General features: G+C 43.1%; 1 protein-coding gene across 6 annotated transcripts in view; it reads right to left on the reverse strand.

The window, feature by feature from the left end:
- CCDC149 (coiled-coil domain containing 149) overlaps positions 1-27519 on the reverse strand; it is a 110880-nt gene that overhangs the window by 16193 nt on the left and 67168 nt on the right. For 4 of the 6 annotated variants that reach the window (XM_034958379.4, XM_034958378.4, XM_034958381.3 and 1 more), the window contains 8 exons: positions 18415-18531; positions 17487-17659; positions 16695-16767; positions 15205-15289; positions 11763-11907; positions 2764-2840; positions 1320-1352; positions 127-243 (listed from right to left, as the gene is read on the reverse strand). In XM_034958379.4, coding sequence (XP_034814270.1) covers positions 127-243; positions 1320-1352; positions 2764-2840; positions 11763-11907; positions 15205-15289; positions 16695-16767; positions 17487-17659; positions 18415-18531 — 820 coding nt within the window. The remainder of the gene's footprint in view (positions 1-126; positions 244-1319; positions 1353-2763; positions 2841-11762; positions 11908-15204; positions 15290-16694; positions 16768-17486; positions 17660-18414; positions 18532-27519) is intronic. The other 2 variants (XM_034958380.4, XM_063603744.1) reach the window with 1 other exon arrangement.

Genomic DNA, 27519 nt, shown 5'->3' on the forward strand with positions numbered 1-27519 from the left:
GACGAATGTCCCAATGATGCCAAAGCAGCAGCACAAAGGGGAAGGGGAAGAGACCGATGTCCATTGAGCCACTCCTCTGTGGCAGGCACAGTCCAGGTAAAGATGGAGAAATCGAGGTGTGCTTACCATCCTTGGGATCTGCTTTGTTCTCAGCGGGCTGCTCGACAAACTTCAGCAGTGGGGATCTCGACCTCTGTCCACTAGGAAGAGTGGGGTCGCTGAACAGTATGGTGTCCTTGCCCCCTGTTGCAGAAAAGGGGAAAATGGATGTCTTATATCATCAGTGGAGTTGGGTTGCATTTAGTCCCATACACTTAATCGGCACAGGGCTGGCTACCCACAGACACTACCATTGAAGGGAAGCCTGCTACGACTGCTGACATGCTCCATACTTCCTTACACTATTGCACCACCCTAGCCCTAACCCTTGCACACACACACACACAAAATCCTTATCACTAATTTAGTATTGAATTATAGGCCATTTTTTTCTTTCCTCTCACTGCTTGATGTATATTCATCTTGCTTCCCTAAGTGGACCGCAGATTCTTGGAGGGGGTGATAAGCATGTCTAGAATGCCTGGTACAGAACTGAATTGACAAAGTCAATGCTCAAAAGGGTACCAACACATCGATGGGCTGATAACTGAAAGAGACATTGATTCTTCCCAGGTGTTGGTAAATGACAGAGAGTTGGCAATTCTTTGATGTCACTGGAACTCTGCAACTGGAGAGTTGGCTAAACACTATGATTTGACTCCTACTTTGGGAAAGAAAGAAGAGGAAGAGGAGGAGGAGGAGGAGGAGGAGAAAAATAATGTATTGTGTCTTATTTCACCATTCAGTAGTTTAAATGGAGACACAAAAAACAATGAGCAGACAGAACAGACTGATCTGATTTATACTAGAAGAGGCTCTTTTTCCTTTTACTTTCACCATGGTCTGAAAACATCATAACACGATTCTTCATCATAACATCCTTCATCACTGCAGGAGGTCAGTGCTATTGCCATGACATAAACTGTATCAGATCTGGGGAGCTGCCACTCTTTCCTGTCCTCCCACTTTGTATCTATGTGGAGACCAGAGATAAGAACAAACAGGGCCACAGCATAAAATTCATTCAGCCAGGTCCCCAAAGCTAATGTCATCCTTTAATATTTGTTTTGTACTAATTGAATTCCCTATTTCAATTGACTATTCTAATCAGAGAAGTTCAAGGAAAGGTAGATAATGCATTTCTACTTATTTACATGCAGGGACGACATAATACACTGCTGATATTAGCCACAAAAACGGATATTTTAAACAGAACATACTCCCAAATCCTACTGAAACATTGTAGCTCAGGCCTTCAGGCAGCAAAAAGAAAAAAAGGAAATAATTGTTATTGCATAATAGCCATTTGAAGTTGTACCTAGACCAAACAAAACCATAGAAAATTCTCAGCATTTGTTCACTCAAGTAACTTCCATCTTTTAATATAAACTGTAGAAATGAAACAGGGAGAAATTTCACCAACTCATTTGAGAAAAAAAAAATAAAAACCCCCGTACATGCATGGAAATGGCAATCTCACTGTACAAATACACGATCAATTTGCCGAACTGTGTTGAAATTCAATGCAATAAAAGAAAGGCCTTCCTAGAAGATGAGGTTTTAACAGCATCAAAAGATTCTTGTGCAGAAATGGATCATTCAAATCCCCAGGACTGTACCTGGCAGTTATTAGTTCTGTCAGGTCTTTTGACAACAAGTTCAAGGAATCACTGCTAAAAATTCCAATTTACGAAACACACATCCAGGCAACCTAAGGCAGCGATTCAAGTTTACATTTCAGAAAATGTGTTGTTGTCCACCTGCCTCCCTGTGCTGACTTTTACTTATCGTCCATTCCAGGGAAGCATCCATATGATTCAAGGATGAAGGAGACTGGTTTGTGCAGTAAATAAAACTATAGGTACAACATGGTTTCCAGGGAAAGGGGAGATGGTGGAAATGGTAAATACAAGTTTCTGAAGAGTAAAAAGTCAATGGGGAATGGCTGGCTGGGGTCTCACAAAAGGAGTATTTTACCAAGACAAGTGGGATAAATACAGCTAATTAAAGTAGAATACCAGAGCTTCCAAACACAGTGTACAACTGGAAAAAAAATCACAGGAAATTCAGATTTTCAGGCTAAGTAAAAACGGGATGGGGGAAGGGAAGAGAAGGAGGTGGTGGAGTACATTTTGGGTTAGAACAATTGTTGGTTTTTATCTTTATTTTTAGTACTGGTGATTAAATTGGACAAATCTTTGTATGTTCTTAGATTCAATTTTAGGACTGGTGATTAAATTGCACAAATCTTTATTAAGTTCTCATATTAACTTTTAGGGCTGATAATGAAATTGAACAAATTGAATGGATCTTTATAGGATATCTACAGATTAAAAGAAAAGAAACAATTCACTACATTCACAAAAGTTAAAAAAAAAAATACAGACACAGTGACAATTTCAGAATTCAGGTTTGCTAAACTTCATAGTTCCACAGATGAAACCCCGAATATTTACCGCATTTTTCTGATTCTACCCCCACCCTGCCATGTAGTTTCTAAATTTAGAACACTTGTAGATTTTTTTCAGCAATGATCTACTTTAAATAAGGTAGAATAAAAGGACATTAAAAAGGTAGAAGACTCTTGTAAATTACATGGGAGCTTCATTTCTTAAAAAAAAGAAAAAAAAAAAAGGAAAATTGTTTTCATGAGGTTCTGTTTACCTGGAAGACTCCACAAACCAGAAACTTCCAGAGTTCTTAATTTTTTTTCCAGCTCAGCCACCCGATTCCCTAGGATTCTGAAAAAAGGGGAGAAAATGACAATCAATTACTGAGCATCCTGTCAGCCCCCAGCCCTGGGAATCCCACTGGTGCCCTAGTAGAAAAGTGTTGAGATTTATGATATATGCAAAAAATGGAGCATTTGTATGTATGTGTGTGTAAATAATATGTGCTCTATTGAAAGTGCATATACAAATAGAAGGTACAGTGAATGATTAAAAACAATACTAAAATGCCATGAAAGTGAGTCCTCTCCCAAAAGGTAGTTTTCCTGGGAAGCTAAATGATGACTCTACTGCTGCCCAAATCATTTGATGGAATTTCTATTTGAGAAATGCTCATTGCAAAGATGACAATAAATTTTGAATACCCTTAATAATATCACATCTTGATTCTTGGAGGGTGGATCTGATTTTTGGAAATAACCAGGTCTAAAAAATAAGATGGATGGACATGCTTGGTAATGTTGTTTTAAGTCAATACATAATACCATCAGCCTTCTTAGACCCATGTCTTACTGATGTCCACATTCTTGATATTTAGCACAATGCCTGATACATGGGAAGTATTTGATAAATATATTTGATTAAATAAATGCCTTTCTTTTTTCATGACTCATAATTAGCTATGGGAAGGATGAAAAGAGATATTTCAAAAGAGTTTTCAGTAATTGCAGAATCATTAGAATAATTACATTGTTTTCCAAGGTGACCATTCTGAGTCACTAAGATATACAAGTTCTAGAAAGTGTGTATTTGAAAAGACCATACTGTTTACTTGGAAGCCAAACTTTCACTACATGCATGGATAGACATGTGGGCATACATACTCCCACATCACTCTATAAAATAATATAGTTGGGAAATGATTTAATAGTCCTCTAAAACTTGAATCACTTTCCATTGGGCTGGAAATTGAAAAACCAGTCTTTATTTTATTTGGGGGATTTTCTTGGCGCTGCTGTGCTAAAATAATGTGGAAATCACCTTAATAGCAAAGTTTCAATTCCTTTCAGCAAGATAAATCAGAACACTAGAATTATTCTCCTATCTCTCTTTATATTCCAGAGATAGCTACACACACCCACATACACACAGAGGCATGAATATGTATATTTCTACACATATATATGGCTGTGGATTTATCCTTGTTTTACCTGAATTGACTTGTACCATCTTAATTAATATTCCCTTTGAGTTCACAGAAAACTCTGGAATTACTCTATGTGGTTTTCTTCCATCTAGGTACTTAGAGCTTTTCTTTTCTTCTTTTCCCTAAGTCTTAAAATTATGCAGTCTTTATCAATTACTTTCCATTTTCATTCCATTTGTTGGGTCTCTTTTGCTTTCATGTCCCTGACCCTTCAATAGACACTATCCTTTGTAATCTCGCTTTCCATATTTTGCTCAGACCTTCTGATCCAAGCTCCCTTTTCACCAGCTGATGAGTTTGAGATGCAATCACAACTGTTCAAGTTGATGCCTGTTTCTTAACGAGATCAGATCATCTGTAGGTGGCTGCTTCTTGGAAACAAAAGATAAGGCTTAACTCTTCCGTGGAGGTGGAGGGATGCCGTCTGAGCAGCATTCTAAGGTGTGCTGAAGAGATATTGAGTTATATTTTTTCTGATGTTTCGGGATAACACAGCCATTTCTCTCAGAAATGGAACGAAGTGAATTTCCTGGTGTCCCCAGCAATCTACTTTCAGGGCCCCTGCCTAAGTTTGTCAGTGCTTTCTTCTCTGACTTGACACTTATCAGCATCTGATGCAGGGCTGGAGGTAGTAAAATGGACTCAGTAGAAGTTATGACAGTAGAAATAATAACAATAGTACCACCAACAACAATAGCAACTGCATTACTGTTAACACAAACAGTCAACTAATCTTTCCTGAGTCCGTAATACACATCAGAGGCCATGCTGAACACTCGCCTCATTTGTGTTATCTCATCTAACCTGGCAAAAACCCTGTGGTGTACATGGTATTGTTATCCTCCTTTTACATGTGGACTCTAAGGAACAGAGAGGTTAAGCAACTTGCCCAAGCATGCACAGTTTATCTCAAAGTTCTGTCTTTCCTCAGCCCCCAGCAATCTCATCCACCATACTCCCCTCTTCCCATTAGGAAGCTGAGGAACAGAAGTTAGTTAACTTGACCAAAACCATAGGCAAGACTCAGCTGGTGGTGAGGCTGTATCGGAATGTAAGCCTGGACTTGCTTCTGAAGCACATGCTCTTAACCAATACCCCATAATGGCACTTTAAAACCAACCTTGTCACATTCTTTCTCATGTCTGCCTGAAGTGCTCCTTAAAAACTGTTCATGTTGAAACATGGATGTGCCCGCAGTTGCTTTGCAAAATAGAAGCCACAATGCTTTAAATGGCAAAGAGGATCTCTGTTAGCTTCACACTGAAAGAACGTGGCAGGGAGCCCACTGAACCTGGTATGACGCAGCCCAGGGAGAGAAGAGGGGCTATTTACATTTTAGTAGCCAGCAGCACGGATAGGTGGAGAGAAGAGCAGGAGCCGAGTCCGTTAAATTCAGTTTGACCAATTCAACAAACAGTTCCTGAGATCCAGCTCTGTAAAGCACTATGCTACAGGCTGCAGGGGATAATGAGGAGAAGGAGACCCTGTCCCTGCATTTGAGAGACTAAATGTCTGGTGGGAGACAGACTGATGCATACACACAAAAACATACATGGACGGTGCAGTGGAAGGCTTTAATAACAGCTGGCATTTATTAATCACTTGCTCTATACTAGGCATGCACAGATGCTCCCTTGGTGTCCTGCAACAATTGATGCGTCAGCTCTTGTTAGCCTTATTTTGTAGGTGAGAAAACTGAGACTCAGAAAGGTCACTTAACTCACCCAGGCTTACACAGCTGGCGAGCAGAGGGGCCAGGCAAAAACACAGGCTTGAAAATACAGGCCGGGCATGGTGGTTCACGCCTGTAATCCCAGCACTTTGGGAGGCCGAGGCAGGAGGTCAGGAGATCGAGACCATCCTGGCTAACATGGTGAAACCCTGTCTCTACTAAAAATACAAAAAATTAGCCTGGTGTGGTGGCAGGCGCCTGTAGTCCCAGCTACTCGGGAGGCTGAGGCAGGAGAATGGCGTGAACCCAGGAGGCAGAGCTTGTAGTGAGCCGAGATCGCGCCACTGCACTCCGACCTGGGCAACAGAGCAAGACTCCGTCTCAAAAAAAAACAAAAACACACACATGCTTATTAAAACTGTAGAGCAGAAATGAAGAGCTAAGTGGAAGACGAATCTACAGAGACCAGTAGGAACCCAGACCATGCATGACCTACCTGCCATATTGAGAACATTCAGACTTTTCTGTATTGGCAATGGGGAAAGAGTGAAGAGGTTTTTTGTTGTTGTTTTGTTTTGTTTTTTAAGAGACGTAGTCTTACTCTGTTGCTCAGGCTGGAGTGCAGTGGCATGATCTCAGCTCACTGCAACCTCTGCCTCCTGGGTTCAAGCAATTCTCCTGCCTCAGCCTCCCGAGTAGCTGGGACTACAGGTGTCTGCTGTCACGCCCGGCTAATTTTTTTTTTTGTATTTTAGTAGAGACGGGGTTTCACCATGTTGCCCAGGCTGGTTCTAACTCCTGAGCTCAGGCAACCTGCCCACCTCAGCATCCCAAAGTGCTAGGATTACAGGTGTGAGCCACCGTGCCCAGCCCAGTGAAGGGTTTTAAGCAAGGAAGCAGGATGAGGAAGTTTAGGCAAAGTATTCTTCATGCCTAGTTGAGAATGGAGTGGAAGGAGTGTGAGTAGAAGCAGAAAGATCAGTTAGAAGGGCATCGTCCAGGTGGCGTTGATATGGTCCAAACCAAGCCAGTGGGGATGCAGGGGTGCTACAGGAATGGGGCAATGAGGAGGGAGATGAGCTTGAGATGCCTGTGGGAGATCTGTGCAGACACAACGGATGCAGGAAGAAAGGCAAAGATCTGAGAGTGCAGGCTGGGGGAGCAGAGCCAGCAGCTCACCACCAGAGGATGCGAAGTCAGAAGGAACCATGGAACAGGCAGAGGAGAGCCAGGACAATGTACCACCTTGGAAGCCAAGTTGAGAGGGGTGCAGATGAGAAGGGGTTGGTCAATATTGTCTTATTCTAGAAAGTGGTCACACAGGATGGGAGTTGAGAAGAGGCAACTTAGAAGATGTGCCTGACCCTTGAAGGAAGGATGTTTCAGAACAGTAGAGGGGATGAAATTCAGAGTCCAAGGGACTGGGCTGAGACAGAAGCAGACTCTGGGAGAAGTGAATATAGCCGGCTCTTCAAGTAGCTTAGCAGGGAAGAGAAGGAGATAAACAGCAGTAGCTTGAGGCAAACTCAAACTTGAGAGAGGTTTGGGGTTTTTTTGTTTTTTGTTTTTGCAGGATGAGGGAGATTTTAAAGTTTTGAAGTTTTTATTTAGTTATGGGTTGTTTTGGGGGAGATTTCAGCATGTATCTACCTAGTAGTCTAGGAAAATCTCTCAGGATGCCCAGTCTCCAGATGGCTTCCCTGCAGTGGTTTTAGATAGTAATGACATCATCAAAGGTAGGATGAGGAGTCTGTGAAGGCAGAACTCACACAGGAACTGCACTACTGTGCTCGCTCTCTGGACAACACAGACAGCAGGAATACCAGAGTGAAGGTCTTTAAGGAAAGCCTGGCTCTAAAGGGGAAGCAGGTAACTGTGTCTCTACATGCCTGAAGACGCCCCTGCCTGCTTCTACCCCAGGTGGCCTCCTTTCACGTCTCTGCTCTGATCCATACACCCTCTTGCTGCTGCTCCCCAAGATGCTGAATTTCCAAGCTCATTTACCATTGGCCAGGGAAAGAGAAGAGGAAACGGTTTCAGGCATAGCAGGAAGGATAGCAAAAGGCCAATATGTCCTCATATATTCACCACCACCTCCCCGCCATGGTAAGGCATGGGCCTGGGGGGAAGGTCTGGAGAACGAAATGTGGTGCACAGTGAAATGGCCCTTGAACAACTACCTTGTCCACGAATGCTTTGCCACCTGGTTTGAAAGATAAATGAACCTCATATCCGTTCTTTCTCGATCACCAGGCAACTGCCAACTTGCTGGCAAGAAGTAGCTCGAGCAAATTGCCTATTAATTGAATGTTGCTCAAGATGTAAAGTCCTAGGTTTCTTCATCAATTCTTCGAGATGGCTTCCGTTGGAGCCTCTCAAGGGTGGTAACTGTCAGGCAGTGGAAAACCAGCATGGGAGCATACGCTGCCAGGAAGGAACACCTTTACTGCTATGTATAACGCTCCAGCAAAATAAAGCCATTTCTTTTCTTTTTAAAATTAATTAATTATTATTTTTTTCTAAGATTGCAATTGGGGCATGCACACAGAGACCAGGGTAGTTTCCAGTGTATTCCAAAAGCTATTTTATTATTTCAGTTACGCAAGGCTAAATCAAGGGGGAGAACACACATAGACCAAAGTCACATTCTATTCTCAGCCCTCATTCCATTTGTAGTATAATTAGTTTCTTTACATGCCCCCAAATAAAACATTTATTAAAAGTATGAAACAGAGGACCCCCTAAGTATTAAAGATGGCACATTAGGCAACTTACGTACTGATACGAAGCAATCTCCAAGATCCATTATTACAGGGGAAAAAATCAAGATGCAGAATAATGAAAAAAGAAACCTTTTTAAAAAATGAATACCAGTTACCGTTTGTAAAAAAAAAAAAAAGACAGTATATCTATGTAAATATATGAGTATGTGTATACACATAAATATATTGTGCATTTGCTTATACTGTCTATGCATCCTTTGGAAGGATATATAAGAAATGAGGAATGGACGTTTCTTCCAGGAAGGGGATTAAGGTAGCTGGGAGTAGTTTGGAAAGACATTGTTATTTAACCTTAAATTAATATTAAATTAAAACCACAGAGGCCAGGCATGGTGGCTCATGCCTGTAATCTCAGCACTTTGGGAGGTCGAGGTGGGCGGATGACTTCAGGTCAAGAGTTTGAGACCAGCCTGGGCAATATGGTAAAACCCTATCTCTACTAAAAAAATACAAAAAATTAGTCAGGCGTGGTGGCATGCACCTGTGGTCCCAGCTACAAGGGAGGCTGAGGCACATGAATCACTTGAACCCGGGAGGTGGAGGTTGTAGTGATCCAACACTGTGCCACTGCACTCCAGCCTGGGAGACATAGCAAGACCCCGTCAAAACAAACAAACAAACAAACAACCCAGAGGATGGCTCAAAAATTATTAAAAAATAAACATGAAAAAGTACATAGAAACAAAAATAAACATGGTCAAATGAAAATGTCAGTCTTTCACAATGGAGGGAGAGAGTGCTGTGAACCTGGGGCATGGGTGTGTTTGCAGTGGGTATGGTTAGGAACACATTAGTGAATCAATCTGTCAGAGGAGGCTGGGATCCTCTGCAGAGGCATGTTAGGCCGACAGCCTGTGGATGCTGTCTTTGGCAGGCAATGGGGACTCAGTCTGCTTTGCAGAGAAGGCTAGTGTCATGCTCAGAACTGTAGCTGGCAGGTGGGTTAGGCGGGGGAGGTAGGACTGGGGTCTGAGGATGGAGCTGTGGGAGGGTCTCCCCAAGGAAGAAGTGATGGTCAAAGGGCATAACCATTTTTGAAACATACTAGGATGGATGTTGACTGATGGAATTTGAGGAGCTGAAAGGATATCTGGAGAAACCATCAACCAGAAGTTGGAAATGTGGGTCTTGGTCTTGCTCTTGATGGGGTGGTGGGTACAAGAGATCTGAGAAGAGTCTGCAGAGAATGAGAAGCAAAGACAGAGACAGGGAATGAGGTCTCCCAGGTAGGGGAAAAAGCACAGAAGATGGAGAAAAAAGATGGAGTGGGTCTGGGGTGGGGGTCAGGGGAGAGGTGGGAAAAGGAAATGAGACAGTGGAGAAGGCTGGAGTTTCCCCCTTGAAATCCATCTTACTTGGATTTCAAGATGAAAATCTCGATGTGAAGAAATTAAAGAAGAAAGAGACTCAAAGGTGGAGTTTGGGGATACTGGTGACCTGCAAAGAAAGAATACCGTGGGAAATGTAGGAAGAGGTCTTGGGAGGCATTAAAGCCAAGGTTATCTTTCTTTCCTGTGCATGGACTCACCCGGGACTTACTGAAATCCAGAATCCTAACCTTCCCTCCCACAAATCCTTGATTCTGCATTGATAAACAAGTGTCCCCACCCCCCAGCCGCTGCACCCAAGCAATTCCAACATAAGTGACCTCCCGGAATACATGTAGACAGGGTGGCTGTTGAGGAAGGAGAGGAGGCCTTCTTCAAACACATTCCAGGCTGGTGGTATTTTTGGGAAGGCAGCAGGGTTTAGGAAAGGCTTTGGGAGTTCAGGGCAAAGAGGCAAAAGCCAGAGGAAGGGAGGAGGTTGAAGAGGGTGAGACAGGAGGTCCCAGGGGAGCAGAGGCCCAGAAGAGGAAAGATCCCATGGACCAACAAGATGGCAGCTGGTGTACTTCCTGGAGACAGGAGTGAGCAGAACATGGGGAGACTCTGGTTTCAGGGCAGCCGCAAGTTGAGAGGCTCCTGGTGAGAAGCCCCATTTTCTCAGTGAATGAGGAACTGTGGTGACCTGCTGAGAATGGACCAGGGTTTAGAAGATGTGAGAAGGCTTGAAAGATGAGGTGTTCTGTAGAGAGGCAAGGACGAAGCCAGCTCACGGAGGGCGTTTCGTGCTGCAGGGGATGCCCGTTCCTTCTTCCTCCCCTGAGAAGCATCTGCATTTCAGCATCTGACTTTTCATTCCTTGGTTAAGATTTCACTTTTCAAGAACATTTAAACCTTCTCCTGTCAATAAATTACCTGTGTCATCCCTTCGAGATTGCCCTGCTTCCCTTTGCTGCTCTCCGCTTTCTTCCACATACATCTTCATCTCTGGTGCAATCTTCCCTTCACTCCAGCTTCTCTTTTGCTATTTTGTTTTTATAATACTTTTAATCATTTTCCACTTGCCTCTCTCCCATGCCCCTGCGTTCGTCAGGCCCCGGATTCTCTGGTCCCTCCCTTTGTCACTTGAAGCCTAGCTTTCCAGGCCCCGCTCAGTTCTCTCACACTTGCATTTTGGTTCCAGGTGTACATCTGTCTTGCAAGCAGGACCAGCTACATAAATTTCAGGGTCCAGTGCAAAATAAAAATGTGGGACCCTCTTGTTAAAACAATGACTAAGAATTCCAAGATGGTGACAGTGGAAGATCAGACCTAATGTGGGGTTCTTCTGAGCACAGGTTGCATGCCCACAAAGCCAACCCCATGTGTAGTATTTGCTACTTTAATTTATTGTTTATTCACCATTCTCTGAACACTCTTGATATTGCCTCTGTCATCTCTAATGGCTACATTAACCTGCTTGGTTTTACACAACATAGTCAACATGCTATAAAATCCAGATAAGACATTCCATTTTAATTACCCTTCCTTTTCACCATCTTTTTTGTGGATCTGGAAGAGTGACATGAGATTCTTTTCTAGGCCCCGCAGCCTGTGGAAGTTGATGCTTGGGTGATTTCTGCCATTAAAAGACCCTCAAAGTCATGTTGGGAGTTTTAAATGGCACTGAGGCAGTTTCTCCCCTAAAAGAAGAGCTGGAGGAGAGGTGGGTCAAGTCACCCAGGCAATTATTTTATGGAACTCATCCATGAAATACATACTACTCAGTGTGTAGCTCAGAGTAAGCATTCAGTATGGCTGGTACTCTTTCCTTGCTTGGCTCCAGCTGATAGCCAAGATGCTGATATAAAGCAGAAGCACCATTCTAGTTTACTAAGTTTCCTTCTTGATTTGAGGGGTCTCACCTTCCCTGCAGGTCCGTCATTCCAGCTGGTTGACATTCACTTCTGGTAGCCTCGTCCCACTTCCTTCGCGCCCACCCCCCAACCCAAGAGTTTGGCCACCTACTTGTTGGTTTGCCTCTGGTGCTGAATGACCATGTTTTTCTCGTGGATTGTTTCCAACAGGGCTGTTGCCAGAGATTTCAGGTCAGAAATGGACTGCGGAGTAGCTGGGAGGCTGCATCCATGATCCTCAGATAGCAGATCCTGAACTAGATAGGATACAAAATGTATAACTCAGTCGTCATTCTTCTGAAACGCTGGAATGCAAACCAATGTCAATCCTTCTTGGATAATGATATGTCCCCAGCTTCAAAATGCTACTATGTTGTATTGAGAGTCCACCTCAAGTGTCAACAAAACAAAGTAAAATCCAGTGTGAGAACTAAACAGAAAGGAGGAAGTTCTCAGGACTTTCATCAGCAATTTTTAAGAAGATAATAATATTTGCATTTGTCTACTATTTTAAACACTTTCATAATGACTAACGCATAAAGTCTTAAAATTGAGGGAAAAGAAACTCTATGAAATATTGATTTTTTTCCATTTCATGGACAAAGCAAGGCACAGATGGGTTAAGAACATTGGCTGAAGGTCACACAGCCATGCAAATGACAATGACTCCTAGCTCCAAGCACCTTGCTTTATGTCAGTTTCCCACTGTGTGATACCCCTGGCAGGTGGTAAGATAATTTAGGAGATTATTTAAAGTGCAAAATATGTTTTGTATTTTAGTAGCTATGCATTTGTTTGAAGGTATTATAGAAAAGGTTATATATGGCATAACAAAACCAATGATTTCACAGGTGCTACCACTTAGGATAAGGTCAAGTAAAATGAGTCACTTTAAAATCGACTTAAAGAAAAACATTAAGCAAACAATAGCAAGGTGGCACAAAGATATGGCAAAAAGGTATAGAGCAGGCTGCAAATATCTAAATATTGGGAAAGAGTACATTATGCAAAAACTAGCTGTTCTTGGATATTTGTTACTCCACAAACTGCCAAATCCCATTCACGGCCAAGTTCAAAATGAAAGCCAAACAACATACACAGTTCCATGTCATTGAAGGATTGAGACCCATATGAGAGAGACCTACCCCTTGTGCATATATCCTGCCCTGGATGAGTCTTTAACAAGTCTCCAGTCATCTATGGATGGCTCTGATAGAAAATTATTTTTTTTTCTAGTTTCCAAAGTGTATACTTTCAAAAAATTCCTAATTTGTCTGCATGTCACTTACAAATATATAAAGGAATATTACAGTGTGGTATACTAGCTTAGCATATAGTAGGACTATCACCTCCTTTATCCCAAATTCCATACTTCTACAAATAGATTGTAAGATTTCCTTAGCTTCTTTGGCAATAAAACACTATTAATGAATAATATGACAATACTATCTATTAAAACATCTGTGACTTTTTCACATGTGATGCTGTTACAACTATGTTTTCCCAGTTATGCTTGGCTGGGCTTGAAATGGCTTAAATTGCTCTCAGAAGCCATTAGCCCCATCCACAGCATGGCCCCATTCTACATCTGCAACTTCTGCTGCTTCTCCCGTCGTTTTTTTCTACCCTAGGGTCACTCAGGTGCTCCTGCGTATGTGTCCTTTCTGACACCGAATGGCTGTTCTTTAAGTCTGCTTTGGGTTTTTTAAAAGCACTCTTCAAAGGGAGATAAACTAAGAGTTAAATAAAAGGACAATAACCACTGATATTCCTACCAGACATTAAAAAAAAAAGGAAACAGTATAAATCTCACAATTTTATTTTATTTTCAAAAATGAAAAAAAAAACCCGGCTTTTTTCACTTAACAATATTATTCATCATTAATATCCCTTAAAACATAAAATTGGATGGCTGCTTTGTAGTCTGTGTATAGATACAGAATTATTTGGCCAGGTGTGGTGGCTCATGCCTATAATCCTAGTACTCTGGGAAGCCGAGGCGGGCAGATCACCTGAGGTCAGGAGTTTGAGCTCAGCCTGGCCAACACAGTGGAACCCCATCTCTACTAACAACACAAAAATTAGCTGGGCATGGTAGCACACGCCTGTAGTCCTAGCTACTCAGGAAGCTGAGGCAGGAGAATCGCTTGAATCTGGGAGGCAGGGGTTGCAGTGAACCACGATCACGCCACTGCACTCCAGCCTGGGCAACAGAGTGAGACTGTCTCAAAAAAAAAGATATAGAATTATTTAACACTGCTGGACATTTACTGTGTTTTCATGTAGAATTATTTAACTACTGCTGGACATTTATTGTGTTTTCAATATTTTTTATTATAAGTAATGTATGAAGAACTGTTTTGTAGCAAAATGTTTGCATATGTCTGTAATTGTTTTTTGTTGGTTCAAAGGGGGCCAGTTTAAGGCTTTTCATAGCAGGTTGTCAGAGAGTCATAGATTTCATTTACTAATACCAACAGATTGTTGATAGAATGCTTTTCATCATAGGTTTTCTAGAAAGGCTGTGCCAGATTTATGGTTCTGCCACAGTGTTTGAGTGTGGCTGGCATTCCCCACATCAGTGATAACACTGGGTATCAACATTCAAAGATGGTTTGCTATATATGGTATCCAGAGCTAAACTTAGATGGGCTACTTCACATTTTTATAGAGTATTGTAGTTTTCTTTTGAAAAACAATTCTAGGGTGTTCTTTTCTGGTTGAGTGGAAAAAAGAAGTTGCTTGGAAAAGAGCCTTGGTTGTTATGTAGGCTGGAGACTCAGCACTTTTTTTTTAAGCCACTGTAGTGCTGATTAAGACTGCCATATGATAGTTGCTGGTCTGCACTATCAACAACCAAAAAGTGGGCCAGCTGAGCATATTCGACTCGAGACTTATGTTTAGCATTGAATTCTGAATATTAAGTGTCAGAAGCCAGTGTGCTGCTATTTATTCCCCTGGACTGTTCCTGGAAGATCATTATTTTTCATTGGAATCGACAAGAAGGAGGAAAAAAATTGCAATCAATAAAAGCTTCTTCGAAAAAGGCACATGTTATGTGAGAAAATGATTTCAGCAGCTAGGAGACTTTTCTGATCGTAGAGGCCGGGAAAAGAAGAAATTCAAGGAGGTCAAAACGCACCCTTGGAGATGCTGAATTGGTGATTAGGAAACGGAGAACATTCTGGAAAGGAGAACACAGTCTAGGGGAATATGCCCAAATGGGGTCTAGTGATTAGAAAAACCTTGAATGCAGTGCTTCCCAAAGTGGGGTCCCTAATCCAGCGTCAGTATCACCTGGGAACTTTTTAGAAATACATAATTTTCAAGTCGTACTCCAGACCTACTGAATCAGAAACTCTGGAGTGGAACCAGTAATCTGTGTTTTAACAGGCCCTCCCGGCAACTCTGATGCATGTGGAAGTCAGGGAGCCACTGTTCTATGGATCGCCTCAGTTCCCAGACCACAAAAGCAGCAGCCTGGATGGGATGTGGGCTTGCAGCTCTAGTATTTTACGCTCATGAGCGGTCTCTCCTGGAGCATGATATCCTACCTTGCTTTGCAGACAGGACTCCTGTCAGAGCACTGCTGCTGGATTTACCCTGGCCCTTCGAGTTTTTCCGTCTCTCCAGAGCATTCTAAAACAGGATTGGGAGAGAATAAAAACCCGTCAGAAAAGCCAACAATGGAAAAGTACCTAGCAGATGCCTCCTCTCATCGGCCCACAAGAACCCCTTGCAAACTCCAAGTGCTAGCCTAATATTTAGAATTCCAAGTCTACACCCAAGAGTTATAATTTTTACGGCCTGGTAAGAAGTTTGTTTGTTTTTTTTTTTAAATAAAGGTGATGCATGGCAGAATGATAGCAATTACAGTCCCCTGTATACAAAAAGCACTTAATACATGTTAAATTAAATCAAATCTGAAACAAGAATGCAGCCTAACATGTGAAGTCACTAGTAATGAAAATTCCTTCTGAATAGACATGAGATGGTGACTAGGTTTATTTCCATGCACCAATGGTGATTTCTGGAAGGAAAGAGAGCCATGATCAATTAGTGATGTCTGCCGTGGATACAGATTAAGGAAGTACATATGTGCCACCTACATGTCATTCCTAGAACAGACTTACATTAAAATTGATATGTAGCATCTAGCCAGTGCTTGGCACATAGAACTGAATAAATGTTGTTAAATGAATGCATCCACACATTTTTAAAAATTATGTATTAATTATACAACTTTAAGAGCTATATCCTTCTTTGGCTGAATGCATATAGATAGACTGGTATAATGTGTGGCTCCCACAAAATGGAAAAGAAGAACAGCACGGAGACTTGTGAGAACAAATGCTAATGTCAAAAGCCAGGAAAATAAGGTTCTTCCAAGCATCTAGACGGCTGTAAAACTTCACCCTCAGGAAGAGAAATCAATCTACTTTCCAAGCAGAGAAACCCAGGAGATTTTTCTAATTATAACACTTACAACTAACATCTGCAGAAATAGATATTATCAAACTAATGGTGCTGGAATTAGACTAACTAACAGTGGGGAGAATTTAAACATTCTGTCCTTGCAGGGTGACGTGAACATGATGGTTTAGACTGTGCCTTCCCAATCTTTGTTTCTTCATCACTTGGAAACCATTTTCTTATGGGTGATTACGACAGAAATAGCATCTGATGAGTGAACATGTTATAGAGAAAACGGGTAAGAAACCTAATTGCAAATGGACCAAGGCTATGCAATATGCAAGTCCAGATTCTAGTGGAGAGGCTATACCAGGCGCTAACACATCCCGAGTGGGCATGCCTTGCTCAGATAACAGCCACAGAAGGAGCTCTTGCGAAAAGCTGCTTTGGTTTTGTTTGTTGTTTGGGATTTTAATTTGTACTGGTTACCCCAGTTAAAGCTCTTATTAGACTCTATCTGGGAGGGCAGGCAAGTACTAAAATATCTTTGGCACATAGAAGGGAATTAAAATAGAATGACGTTTAGATGCACAATAGTCAATCACCATCACTGTCATCATGATTTTGCTACCTTGTATTTGGCAATGTTTGATTTCAAGAGGTTGACCTCTTCATGGAGTTGCTTTAATCTCTCTTGAAGGTACCTGAAAAAGAATACATAAAACTAGGAAGTGTTTAAGGGCTAAATAAAAAACACACACTGAAGTATAAGGGGAAAAAACAAAAACCACTTGCCAGAAGAGCTATCTTTTACACATAACACCTTGCCTGCTCACCAGAGAAGAGAAACATGTGCATCTTTGTGACCTTTCCTTAAATGAATGCAATCAAGGTCAAACATGCCCAAATCACAGACACCCCACTTTAAAACAGCCCTCGCAGAGATTCCCTAAGGGATATCAACACAGTTTTCACATAATTCTCATTAAGATGATTCCACTGGGAAGAGAGGCAGGAAGAGGCGACACCAGACATAACATTAAGTTAGACACACACACACTGAAATTTGCCTCAGGGAAAAGAAACGGCTAAGGGAATTTCTCAATTTATTTTCTTATTCTTTTCTTTCTCCTTGATGGCAATAACAAGCAACTCTCATGGGTTCCTCGCCCTTCTCAACCTACCAAGGAGGGTGTAGGGAAAGAGAAGGGAGATGTGCGCACTGTGTAGGTGTGGGCTGCTTTCCTTTTTCACTTTTGCAACTAATACATGGCATTGATGTCATCATTTCGGGGGAGTGAGTTTCTTTTCACTTGTAAGGCAATTTTCTCCAAAATAAATAGGGCTGCAAATAACTCCCAGCCTGCAGGCCTGTGCAGAGCCAGCCTTCCTCCCACGCACAGGCCTGGGCCTGGCCACTTGCCTGTTCTCCATACACAGGGCGTCCACGTCAATGATGCGGTTCTCGTGCCCACTCAGGATATGGTTCAGCTCCTGGTTGAGCCTCTCCACTTTGTCCTGGTAGGAAGACCGTTCTTCTTTAACATCCTGAAGCTCGTCCACAGAAGCCTGCAGGTCGTGCTCCAGAGACTCAATCTAAAACCACAGGGAGAGCCCTTACTCAAGATGTTCCTCAGGCTCCGGCTTTATGGCCAGAGATGGAGCCTCCCACTTGGTTGACTGATTTTTAGAGAGTTTATTAACACTACCCGCATGCCCTAAAGCCACAAGCGCCACACACTGAAATACAATAACAGCTAAAAGCGAGGGATGACTTCCTGCCAGACATTCATTATATTTAAGACAGGAGAGGTGCAGCAGCTTAGAAAACCAGAACTGAACCCTCGCCAACTTCAGGATGCCCTGCAGCTGCCAGTGTCTTACAAATCCATACTTTTTCAAATCCACTCTAGACCCAGAAATCTTGTTCTGCTCTTCAGTTAGTAAGAGGAAGAAAATGAACTTTAGGCTCTCTTAGTTGTTACCTAACTAGGGCTCTGCACTTGTTGAGATTTTGCCTAAGAGGCACTGCTCAGCATTTTAGCAGAAACTTGCAAAGTAAGGCCAGTTTGTCACGTGTTGTTCTCTCCCTGTCTATCCTGGCTAGGAGGAACGTTTCTTGTTGTGTTCAGAACAATGGTACCCAATAGCAGGGAGCAGACCTGCCGGCTGGAGGCCAGAAACCCAAGAGTCAGCTTGGGACCCTAGTGCAGTGCTGAGGAAGTAAAAGCATTCAACGTGCATCCCAGGCACCCCATACTCTGAGAAATGAGGGGCACAGTCCACTCTTGTTTGTGTTGTGTCCAGCTGTGCAAATGCATCCCCCACTCTGAATAGATGTTAGTGAGAACCTGTTCCTTAGCTCGCTCTAGCTGCTGCACCAAGTCTTCACGCTCATGGGCTGCAAAGTGTCGCACGCCGATTTCTTCGTCTCCGAGCCTTTGTTTGGCAATCGTCATCCTCAAGAGCTGCATTTTCCATTGGTAGAAAAAGAAAAAGGGACAGAGAATAAACAGATCCAAATAAAAACCAAAGGACACTAAGAAACTTTTGGAAGATAAGATACTTTCAAGAAATACTGGAGAAAGCACAAAACAAAGAAATTACTTGCCAGTATCATCCATTTTTTAAAAAATTAAAAATATAGATTGTAGTGAGTGTACACATGCACACACTGTTTAAGGCCTGGGCACTCTAAGCTGGATGTCTGGTGGAGCACTGCCACTGGGAGGAAACAAACTCTGGTTCCCATTAAAATTTAGCGAAGATTCAAAAATGATAACCCAATGCTGGAAGATCTGCTGAGATGGGAACTCTCCCACACTCGTAACAATGAGGTGACATTATCAAGAGCCTTAAAAGTGTCCCTACCCAATGATCCAGTAACTCTACTTTTGAAAATCTGGGCTAAGAATAATCCCAGACTGCTAACTTTAGGAAAAAATGAAAAAATAGATTGCACTGTTATTTAAAGAGTTTAAAAAAAAAACAAAAAAAACCCAACTAGAAACAATGTCTAACGTCTAACAATAGTGGAATGTTTAGCAAACTACAGTGCAACCAACCAAGTGGCTAATTTGCAGCTGTCTGAAATGAGGCTTATGTGAACTAGGTAACACCAGATAACATGTCTATGATGCCATGTTAAGTGGGGGAAAAAAGAATACTAACGTTTCTATGTAGTATGACCAAAATTATACTAAGAACTCTCTCTCTCTCTCACACACACACACACACACACACACACACAGAAAGAGAGAGAGAGAGAGAGAAAATGACCAAATGCACCCAAATATTAAAAATGTGTGTATTTCGGTGATGGTGAGACTGCTGCTATCTGCTTTTTACTTTCTTTTTTTTTTTTTTTGAGACGGAGTCTCGCTCTGTCGCCCAGGCTGGAGTGCAGTGGCACGATCTTGGCTCACTGTAAGCTCCGCCTCCTGGGTTCACGCCAGCCTCCCGAGTAGCTGGGACTACAGGCGCCCACCACCACGCCCAGTTAATTTTTTGTATTTTTAGTAGAGACGGGGTTTCACCATGTTAGCCAGGATGGTCTCGATCTCCTGACCTTGTGATCCGCCTGCCTCAGCCTCCCAAAGTGCTGGGATTACAGGCATAAGCCACCATGCCCGGCCTTTACTTTCTAACTTTTAAAATATTCATTCACTGCATGAATTTCATAATATGCCTTTATTTATGTTTTAATATCCTCAGGAATAAAATTGCAGTCTTCCAAAACATAATTTTCCAAAAGATCCCTGCAGAACCCATAGCTTTCCTGGACTGCAGAGCCAAGACCCACCTGCAGCTCCAAACCTTCCAGGTGGGGCTGCAATGGAAACTGTGTGAGAGGCCCAAGAAGGCCCCAGTGGTCTCAGAGCATCCCCTACCTGCCCATCACAACTCCAAGGATTGCCACTGAAGGGTGACTTTCAAAAGTTATGGCAGCACTTTCCAGTGTTTCTTTTATGGAGGTTTTAAGTCTGATTCCACACCTCCCCGTAGGGCAGATGTGGATGGGTTTCATATATGAATGGATCCTGGGGACAGTTTTTCACTGTCACACAGATCCGACCCAGCCAGGAGTGCCCGTGGGGGACAATCTCTTCCTTGTTCCTGCATGAATCTTAAGGGATTTGTTGCCAGTCGAGAAAATGGCTTAATTTTCAGAGTCTCTGAAGGATTTATGGGCAGGTGAGAGATAGGAAGTTAATTTAAGCCAAGGGAGAATATTAACTAAATTGAAATAATAAATAACAGCAAGGAACTTTGAAAGAAATGATGACTAAAGAAAAGTAAAGTGCATTTTCAAATGACACTTACTTTGGGTCCTTATTTGAAAACTACTCAGTTGAACTCAACAAATATTTACTGTGTCCCTACCAAGAGCAAAAGCACCATTGGGACTGGGTGGACAGTGTCCCAGGCAGGTGGAACAGACCGTGCAAAGGCAGGCAGAAGATGCAGGACGCTTAGATGTGCAGATGGCTGCACTTGCTGGAATCTGGTTACAAGCGATCCTCATTATCCATGGATTCTGTATTTGTGAATCTGCCTACTTGCTGAAATTTATTTTTAACCCCAAAATCAATATTTGCAGTGCTTTCATGGTCATTGTCAGACATGCAGACAGTGGCAAAAAATTACAGTCACCCGACACACACGTTCCCACGGAGGTCAAACAAGGCCACATTCTGCCTTCTTGTTTCAGCCCTTGGATTGTAAACAAATGTCCTTTTCATGATCTAGTGAGTGCCCCACATTTGTCACATTTTTGTGCTTTTCACTGGTGACTTTGCTCTTTCATGTGGCCCCCACGCATAGTGCCAAAGTGCTGGAAGTGCTTGCACTTAGTGTTATCAGTGCAAGAAGGCTGTGAAGTGCCTTATGGAGACAATATGTGTGTTACAGAAACTTCCTCCAGGCATGAATGACAGTGCTGTTGAACTCAGTTCAATGTTCATGAATTAACTGTATATGTCAAATAAGGTGATGTTAAACAGAGACACACATAAAACAAGGTTATGATTGATCAGTTGACAAAAATGTTGTGACCAGAGCCTTACAGGAACCTAACCCTGCATTTCTTCTAGGAGCAATGGTTCAGTATTCACTAATCCAGTTGTTGGCAGTGACTTCACAGAACAAATTTGTAGCAAAACTGGTAATTCCACTGAAAGCTGATATGCAAAAACTCTATCACATCACACAACTCTTGGCTTGGGACATCAGAACTCCAAAAGTGGATACACAGGAAGGCAAACAACAAGCCAAACAAAACAATGTCTATCAGATCTGAGGGTCTAGGAAAAAGAAAACTCCTGCCTTTCAGTATGAGGCCAACAGGAGGCTGAGGTCGTGTCTTCAAAAGCAGGGTATTTTTCTTGGTCTATGAAAAGCCATATTGAGAGCCTGAACTTTAAGTTATAAAACACTGTGGTTTTCCATTCCCAATATGCTTCACTGAGCACTTAATTTAGAATTGCACAATTATGTTTGCTTAATGCCAATTAATTATTAAACATGTTTATTGAGGTCTGACAACCATATAAGAGTCATCTTTTATATACTGGATGCCTGTTAAGCTTCAATAAATATGCTAACAATCATTTGGTGTTTAATGTGCATACAATATCGGCTGTTAAATCTCAGGGCTGGACTGGTTGAAACACTTATTTTTAAAAGTGAGGCCCAAGTTGGTAATAGCTGGATCATTAGTTGTGTCTGAAGCTTAAGTGCAGTCAGCTGAGGGGGTCTAAGGACGTCACCGCAGAGGAGACGGCAGAGCCCCAGGGAGAAGGCTCTTGCCTTCCGAGCTGACAGCTGGTGTGCACTGGAGTTGGCCCACCTAGGGCCTGCATCCTGGCCCCACAGTCTGTGAGCTGTGCAACCTCAGGACTTGTCTGAACTTCTTGGAGTCTCAGTATCCTTCTCTGCAAAAACACAGCAGTAAAAGTGTAGCCTCAGAGAAGTGCTGTAGGCATGAAGTGAGAGAGTGGGGTTGAGTTAAATGAACACTGAACTCAGGGGAGTTCAAATAGTCATATATATGAGTCTGGGGATTAAAAAGAGGAGGAAAGAGAGGATGAGAGAGAAATAAACCAAAACATTGGGTGATTCTCCCAATTCCTATGCTCAATATCCCTGCTGGAGAGTGAGGGGTGACAGTGACTGATAATATATTTATGCAAAGTCACACTATTCTATTTTTACATAATACCGCTATTCCAAAGCATACATACACCATGCAAGTTTTGAACAATTTCAAAGGACCATCAGGGGGAATTCTGGCTACATACAAGTTTCTGCCTCTTACATGCTGACTTCAGAACCTAACCCTAAGTAAGAAAAGATGGGACTTCTCTTCGATACTTAGCACAGGCCCTGGAGCATATAATGTGTTTAATAAGTAAATAATAAATGTTAGGGGCTCTTGTGATTATTGTAATTATCATCATCCTCCTCCTCCATGTACGTTTCCCCACACAGAAGCCCACGAGGGAAGTCCCACCTTTCTTCTAAGCTGGAGAAAGCAGAGCTCCCGAGCCAACCTTATCTATGTAGTGCAGGCAAATGATGTTGATTTTCCACCTTGGAAAATGGCTATGAAGCAACCGCTCAGGGCACTTAATTTCCTCAAACAGGGCCATCAAAACTGCACAGCCAGCCTCCCTGTGCCAACCCACAAAGTGGATCAGTGCCTTGCACAGCACCCGCGCCGCCACCAATAGACGCATTCAGTTGCTGATTTAGATAGAAATAAATGTTTATGAATGAATTATGGGTGTGAGTCGTCAGCTTGCGGATGAGGTGCAGCTGCAGCTGGGAAGTGGCTGAGGGACATGGCTGCAAAACAAAGTGGCAAAACGGCTTCTGGGTGTCCTGCCCCCAACTCTGCCAAGGGCCTGCTCAGTCTTTCCTCCATGAAGCCTGCCCAGGCCTCCCAAGTCAGAATGACTTGCTCCTTCCTTGATCTCTTCTTAGCCTTCGTCTCTCACAGTCCTCAACATTCTCTACCTCATCCTATTTTCATTTACCTGAATCTGTTTTACCCAACAGTGAGAGGCAGCCAGGTGCAGGAGCAGCTATTTTCCGGGTGTCATCTCCGTTCAGATCCAGCTTCTGCTAATCCTAGCTATGTGCCCTTGGCAAGCTTCTAACCCTGGTGGGCTACATGTGACTTGTTTAAAAAAAAATGGATAAAATCTATATTGCAGACAGGACAGTCATGTATGGCTGCCCAGGCTGTGCACTGCACAATTCCATCTGTGGAGATAACTTTACCACAATAGGAAGATACAATGCAATGATCACTGTCCACGTAACTTCATGAGCTTTCAAAGTGCAATCCCCAGTTACAGTTGGTATAGTTACAATTCTTACACAGTAGCTGTCAATTTGCCAGAGCTATCGAGAGGGTCAGATGAAAGAATCATTAACAGGAAGTGGAAGCTAGCCCTTTCTTGCCCCCAGTCCCCGTGTACTGCTGCAGATAGCACACCTGGGGAGAGGTCAGCACCAAAAGGCATTTATTAAACATTCATCTGGAGTGGCGCTGTGCTGGGCAACTCAAAAACAAGACCCTGCCTATTATTTCTTTACTTTTCCTGTTAGTTTCCTCCACATCCTCTCCAAATGCCCCCTGACCTTTTGCAAATACCTTCAAAAAAACTGGACATGAGAGATTAAAAAGGGTCCAAGTGGGCCACCTATTGTGTACACCAGAGTCCAAATTCCTAGATTTATATGACATTCCAGTTTTAGTTTCAAACAAAATAATTTGTCACTTAAAACAAAGCAAATCAAAACAGTAGTTTTCATCCTCCTACCCTGGAGATCAACACGCACACACTCAATAGTGTGTATACGGATGTCTCCCAGTTAACAAGCTCCCAATGTAGTCCAAGCGAGCAGTGTGCTAGCAGCTTTCCTTAGACCACTGACAGATACCCCCAAGTGGCTCTTCACAGCACTGAGATCCGCATAGAGCCTCTACTAGGGCTGAAGAGGCACAATATGACCTGCTCCCACCTGCCTCCTGACCCCATTTCTAACCATCCCCCTATGTCTGTGCTCCAGCCATGCCGGCTTCCCTCCCTTGTCCGAAACATGCCACTCTCATGTCTGTCCCTGGGCCTTCGCACTTCCTCTGCCTTTGGAAGAGCCCACTCACAGGTCTGTCCAGAACCCGCTTCTTTTGTCTCATTCCAGGTCAGATCAAATCTCCCCTCTCTGAGAAGCCTTCTCTGCACATTATCACTAGAGGCATTCATCCCCAAGCCACTCTCAATCCACACTGCCCTGCCTCTCTGTCTTCATCATACTTACCAGAAATAATCGCGTTCATCTGCTTGTGTCTACCCAACTTCAGCTCCATCATGGCATGAACCTTGCTTGTCATATGCACTGAAACACCTTGTCCTCCACAACCGTGTCTGGCTAACCATAGCCGGTCCTCAAATGCTTCTTAGATCTATTAAATAGGAAGCCCTCATTCTGTGCTCCCCACAACTCTCAGAGGCAGACATTGTCATCTCCTCTTTACAGTGGCGAGAACCCCCTGAGAGGTTGGCACATGGCTCTGAGGCCAGTGTTAACTGGCCAAAAGCTTCAGGTTGAGGGCACTGTGGCCCACTGGGAACCATATACAAATCAATGGGCCGGGCCAGGCGTGGTGGCTGACGCCTGTAATCCCAGCACTTTGGGAGGCTGAGACAGGTGGATCACTTGAGGTCAGGAGTTCGAGGACAGCCTGGCCAACATGGTGAAACTCCGTCTCAACTAAAAATACAAAAACTAACTGGGCATGGTGGTGCGCACCTGTAGTCCCAGCTACTCAGGAGGCTGAGGCAGTTGAATTGCTTGAACCCGGGAGGCGGAGGTTGCAGTGAGCCGAGATCACATACTGCACTCCAGCCTGGGTGACAGAGCGAGACTCCATCTCAAAATAAAATAAAATAAAATAAAATAAAAATAAAAATCAGTGGGCCACAGTGCCCTGGGCCCAAAGCTTTTGGCCAGGTAACACTTAGCACTAATGTGCCATGCCATGCACTATCCTAGGTGCTGATCCCCATTCACCCATTTAAGTACACCAAGCACCCTTGGCAGGTATTGTTGCTATCCTTATTTGTGCATGAGAAGCTGAGACATAGAGAGGTGGAGGAACTCGCCTATGTCACAAATCTTATAAATGGCAGTCAGGAATTGAGCCCTGGCAGTTCAGGGCTCTGAAGTCTATGCTGCGCTGCCTCTCTTCACAACCGTGGCAACAATACCTGCACAGCAGCTCCCCTGGAGCATGTGCTCTATGTCAAGTGCTTTATAGAACTTTCTTTATTTAATCCTCACAAAAGGCAAACGGCATGCCTTCCCGCACCAAGCCCCTGACACCCTAAGCTCACTCCCCTCACAGGGTCTTTGGACTTCACACCCCATGTCCCTATATCTGACCCTTCCCACCACACTTCCTTCAGGGCTCTGTGTCACGCACATGCGCGGAGGGCCTTCTCTGACCACCTGATACAAACAGCATCCCTGCCCCACCTGGGCTGCACTCTCTAGCCCCTTATCCTGCTTTAGTTTTTTACTTAGCACGTATCACCTCCTGACATATTATACCGCAGTTCATCAAATATAAGACTCCATCAACTTTAAGAGCCACCACTGTGCACCTCTAAAAAGAATAAAAAGTGCCAGTCGTAACTACACAATACCGACTGTATCAGAGATGTCCAAATGTGAAAAACTGTGCATCTTGGAATCTGTGAAATATGATTTATTTGCTTACTGTCCATCTGCCCCCACTAGAACAAAACCCCCATGGGAGCAGGGACTCATTGATATGGTTTGCTGTTAGCCCTAGACCAGTCTGTCCTCAACAAATACATGTTGAAATGAATTGCACCGAACCAGCCTCCATGAGGCAAGTACTACTGCTATCCCCATTGTGCAGATGAGAACAACTAAGGCACGAAGAAGTCAAGCAACTGTCCCAAGATCACACAGCTAAGAAGCCCCTGAATCATTGTCAGATAGTTCAGCACATGTTGCTCCCAGAGCCAAAATCTTTAGTGTCCCATCAAGCAGTTTTAAAGAAGCTCTGATTTATTTTCATTTTAGTGTGTAATTTGGATATGGTGTATGATAAAATAAGTCTTGGGCAGAGATATCTTTCAGAATCAGTTCTCCACTAGGAAGTGTAATTATGTCCACAGCCTATGGGATGAATATCTGAAAACCATGCTGTTTTGGTCACGTGGTCTACCCAGACTATGAGCTCATGTAAGCCATGACAGGCTCAAATAAGGTATCTGAAGACCAAGTGTATCCAATTCACTTACGAATAAAACATTAGAGACTGCTGAACTAGACTGGCCGCTTGCTGGACTCGCTGAGCATTGCCTATAGTTCATAATCAAGATCCCAGGTAGAGCAAGACATGATAGGGCAGGGAGGTGGGGTGCGGTGAAGGGCCCTTCTCACTCATTGTAATTCCTCATAATTAATTTCTATAGTGCCCCAAGGTGAGAGCTTTTCATTAGAGTGCCATCTTCACTTCAGTTTCTTGCAGGCTAGGACATCTCTCTGCTCCCTTTGAAGCATAAAGTGAAACAGCTTCCGAAGAGCTCTCTGATCACTCATCCTGGACCATGACAAACATCCACAGCTGAGCACTCCTTTTTAACGAAGTGTACTTTAATTAGTCACTTGCACACTCATTGGTCTGTCTTTATTGGCTTGTAGCTGTATCTTAATTGGTTTGCTCACCAAATTCATCCAAAAGTCCCACGTCAATAGAGGTATGTTCACAGAAGGTCTCTATCATTTCACGGCACCAATGACAGATAAAACAGAGGTACCTAAAGACCTTCAGCTGGTATAACATAAAGCTCATTATTAAGGGCAAAACCCTGCGTTTATGCAATATCACAACAGCTAAATTTAAATTTGCCAGCAGGGGCCCAGGAAGTGTAAATGTGTGACATTGGTAGGAGCATTTGCCTACCGCAAACTTCCTTGCTTTTGAATACATCACACTGTATTATTGGTCCTCTGCATGAAAGTACCATAATCTTTAAAGTAAACAGACAAGAAGACCAACTGCCATCTGTCCCAGTGGGAACATGAATTGCCGCTTCTGGCACATCCTATTAGGTGCTTATTCCACAAGGAGCACACAAAATGCAAGAAAGTTCCCAGGAGCTTGGCACCAAAGCAATAACGCTTGATGCTGGCGAAGTCGAGGCTGGTGATTAGGAGGGCTGACTTTTGGGGATCCATCTGCCACATGCCAGGTGTCTCACCAGGATCATTGTTTCTACTTGGGGGCACATATCTAGTTCACTGGAAATAGCTGATCAATAGAGAGGAAGATCTTAAGATTTCTGGTGGAATTCTTGCACAAGTGGATTCTAAGTCAATATGGGCGCATGCTATGCTAAAGACAACAGCAA

Source organism: Pan paniscus, chromosome 3 (genome assembly GCF_029289425.2).
Source record: "Pan paniscus chromosome 3, NHGRI_mPanPan1-v2.0_pri, whole genome shotgun sequence".
Taxonomy (NCBI): domain Eukaryota; kingdom Metazoa; phylum Chordata; class Mammalia; order Primates; family Hominidae; genus Pan; species Pan paniscus.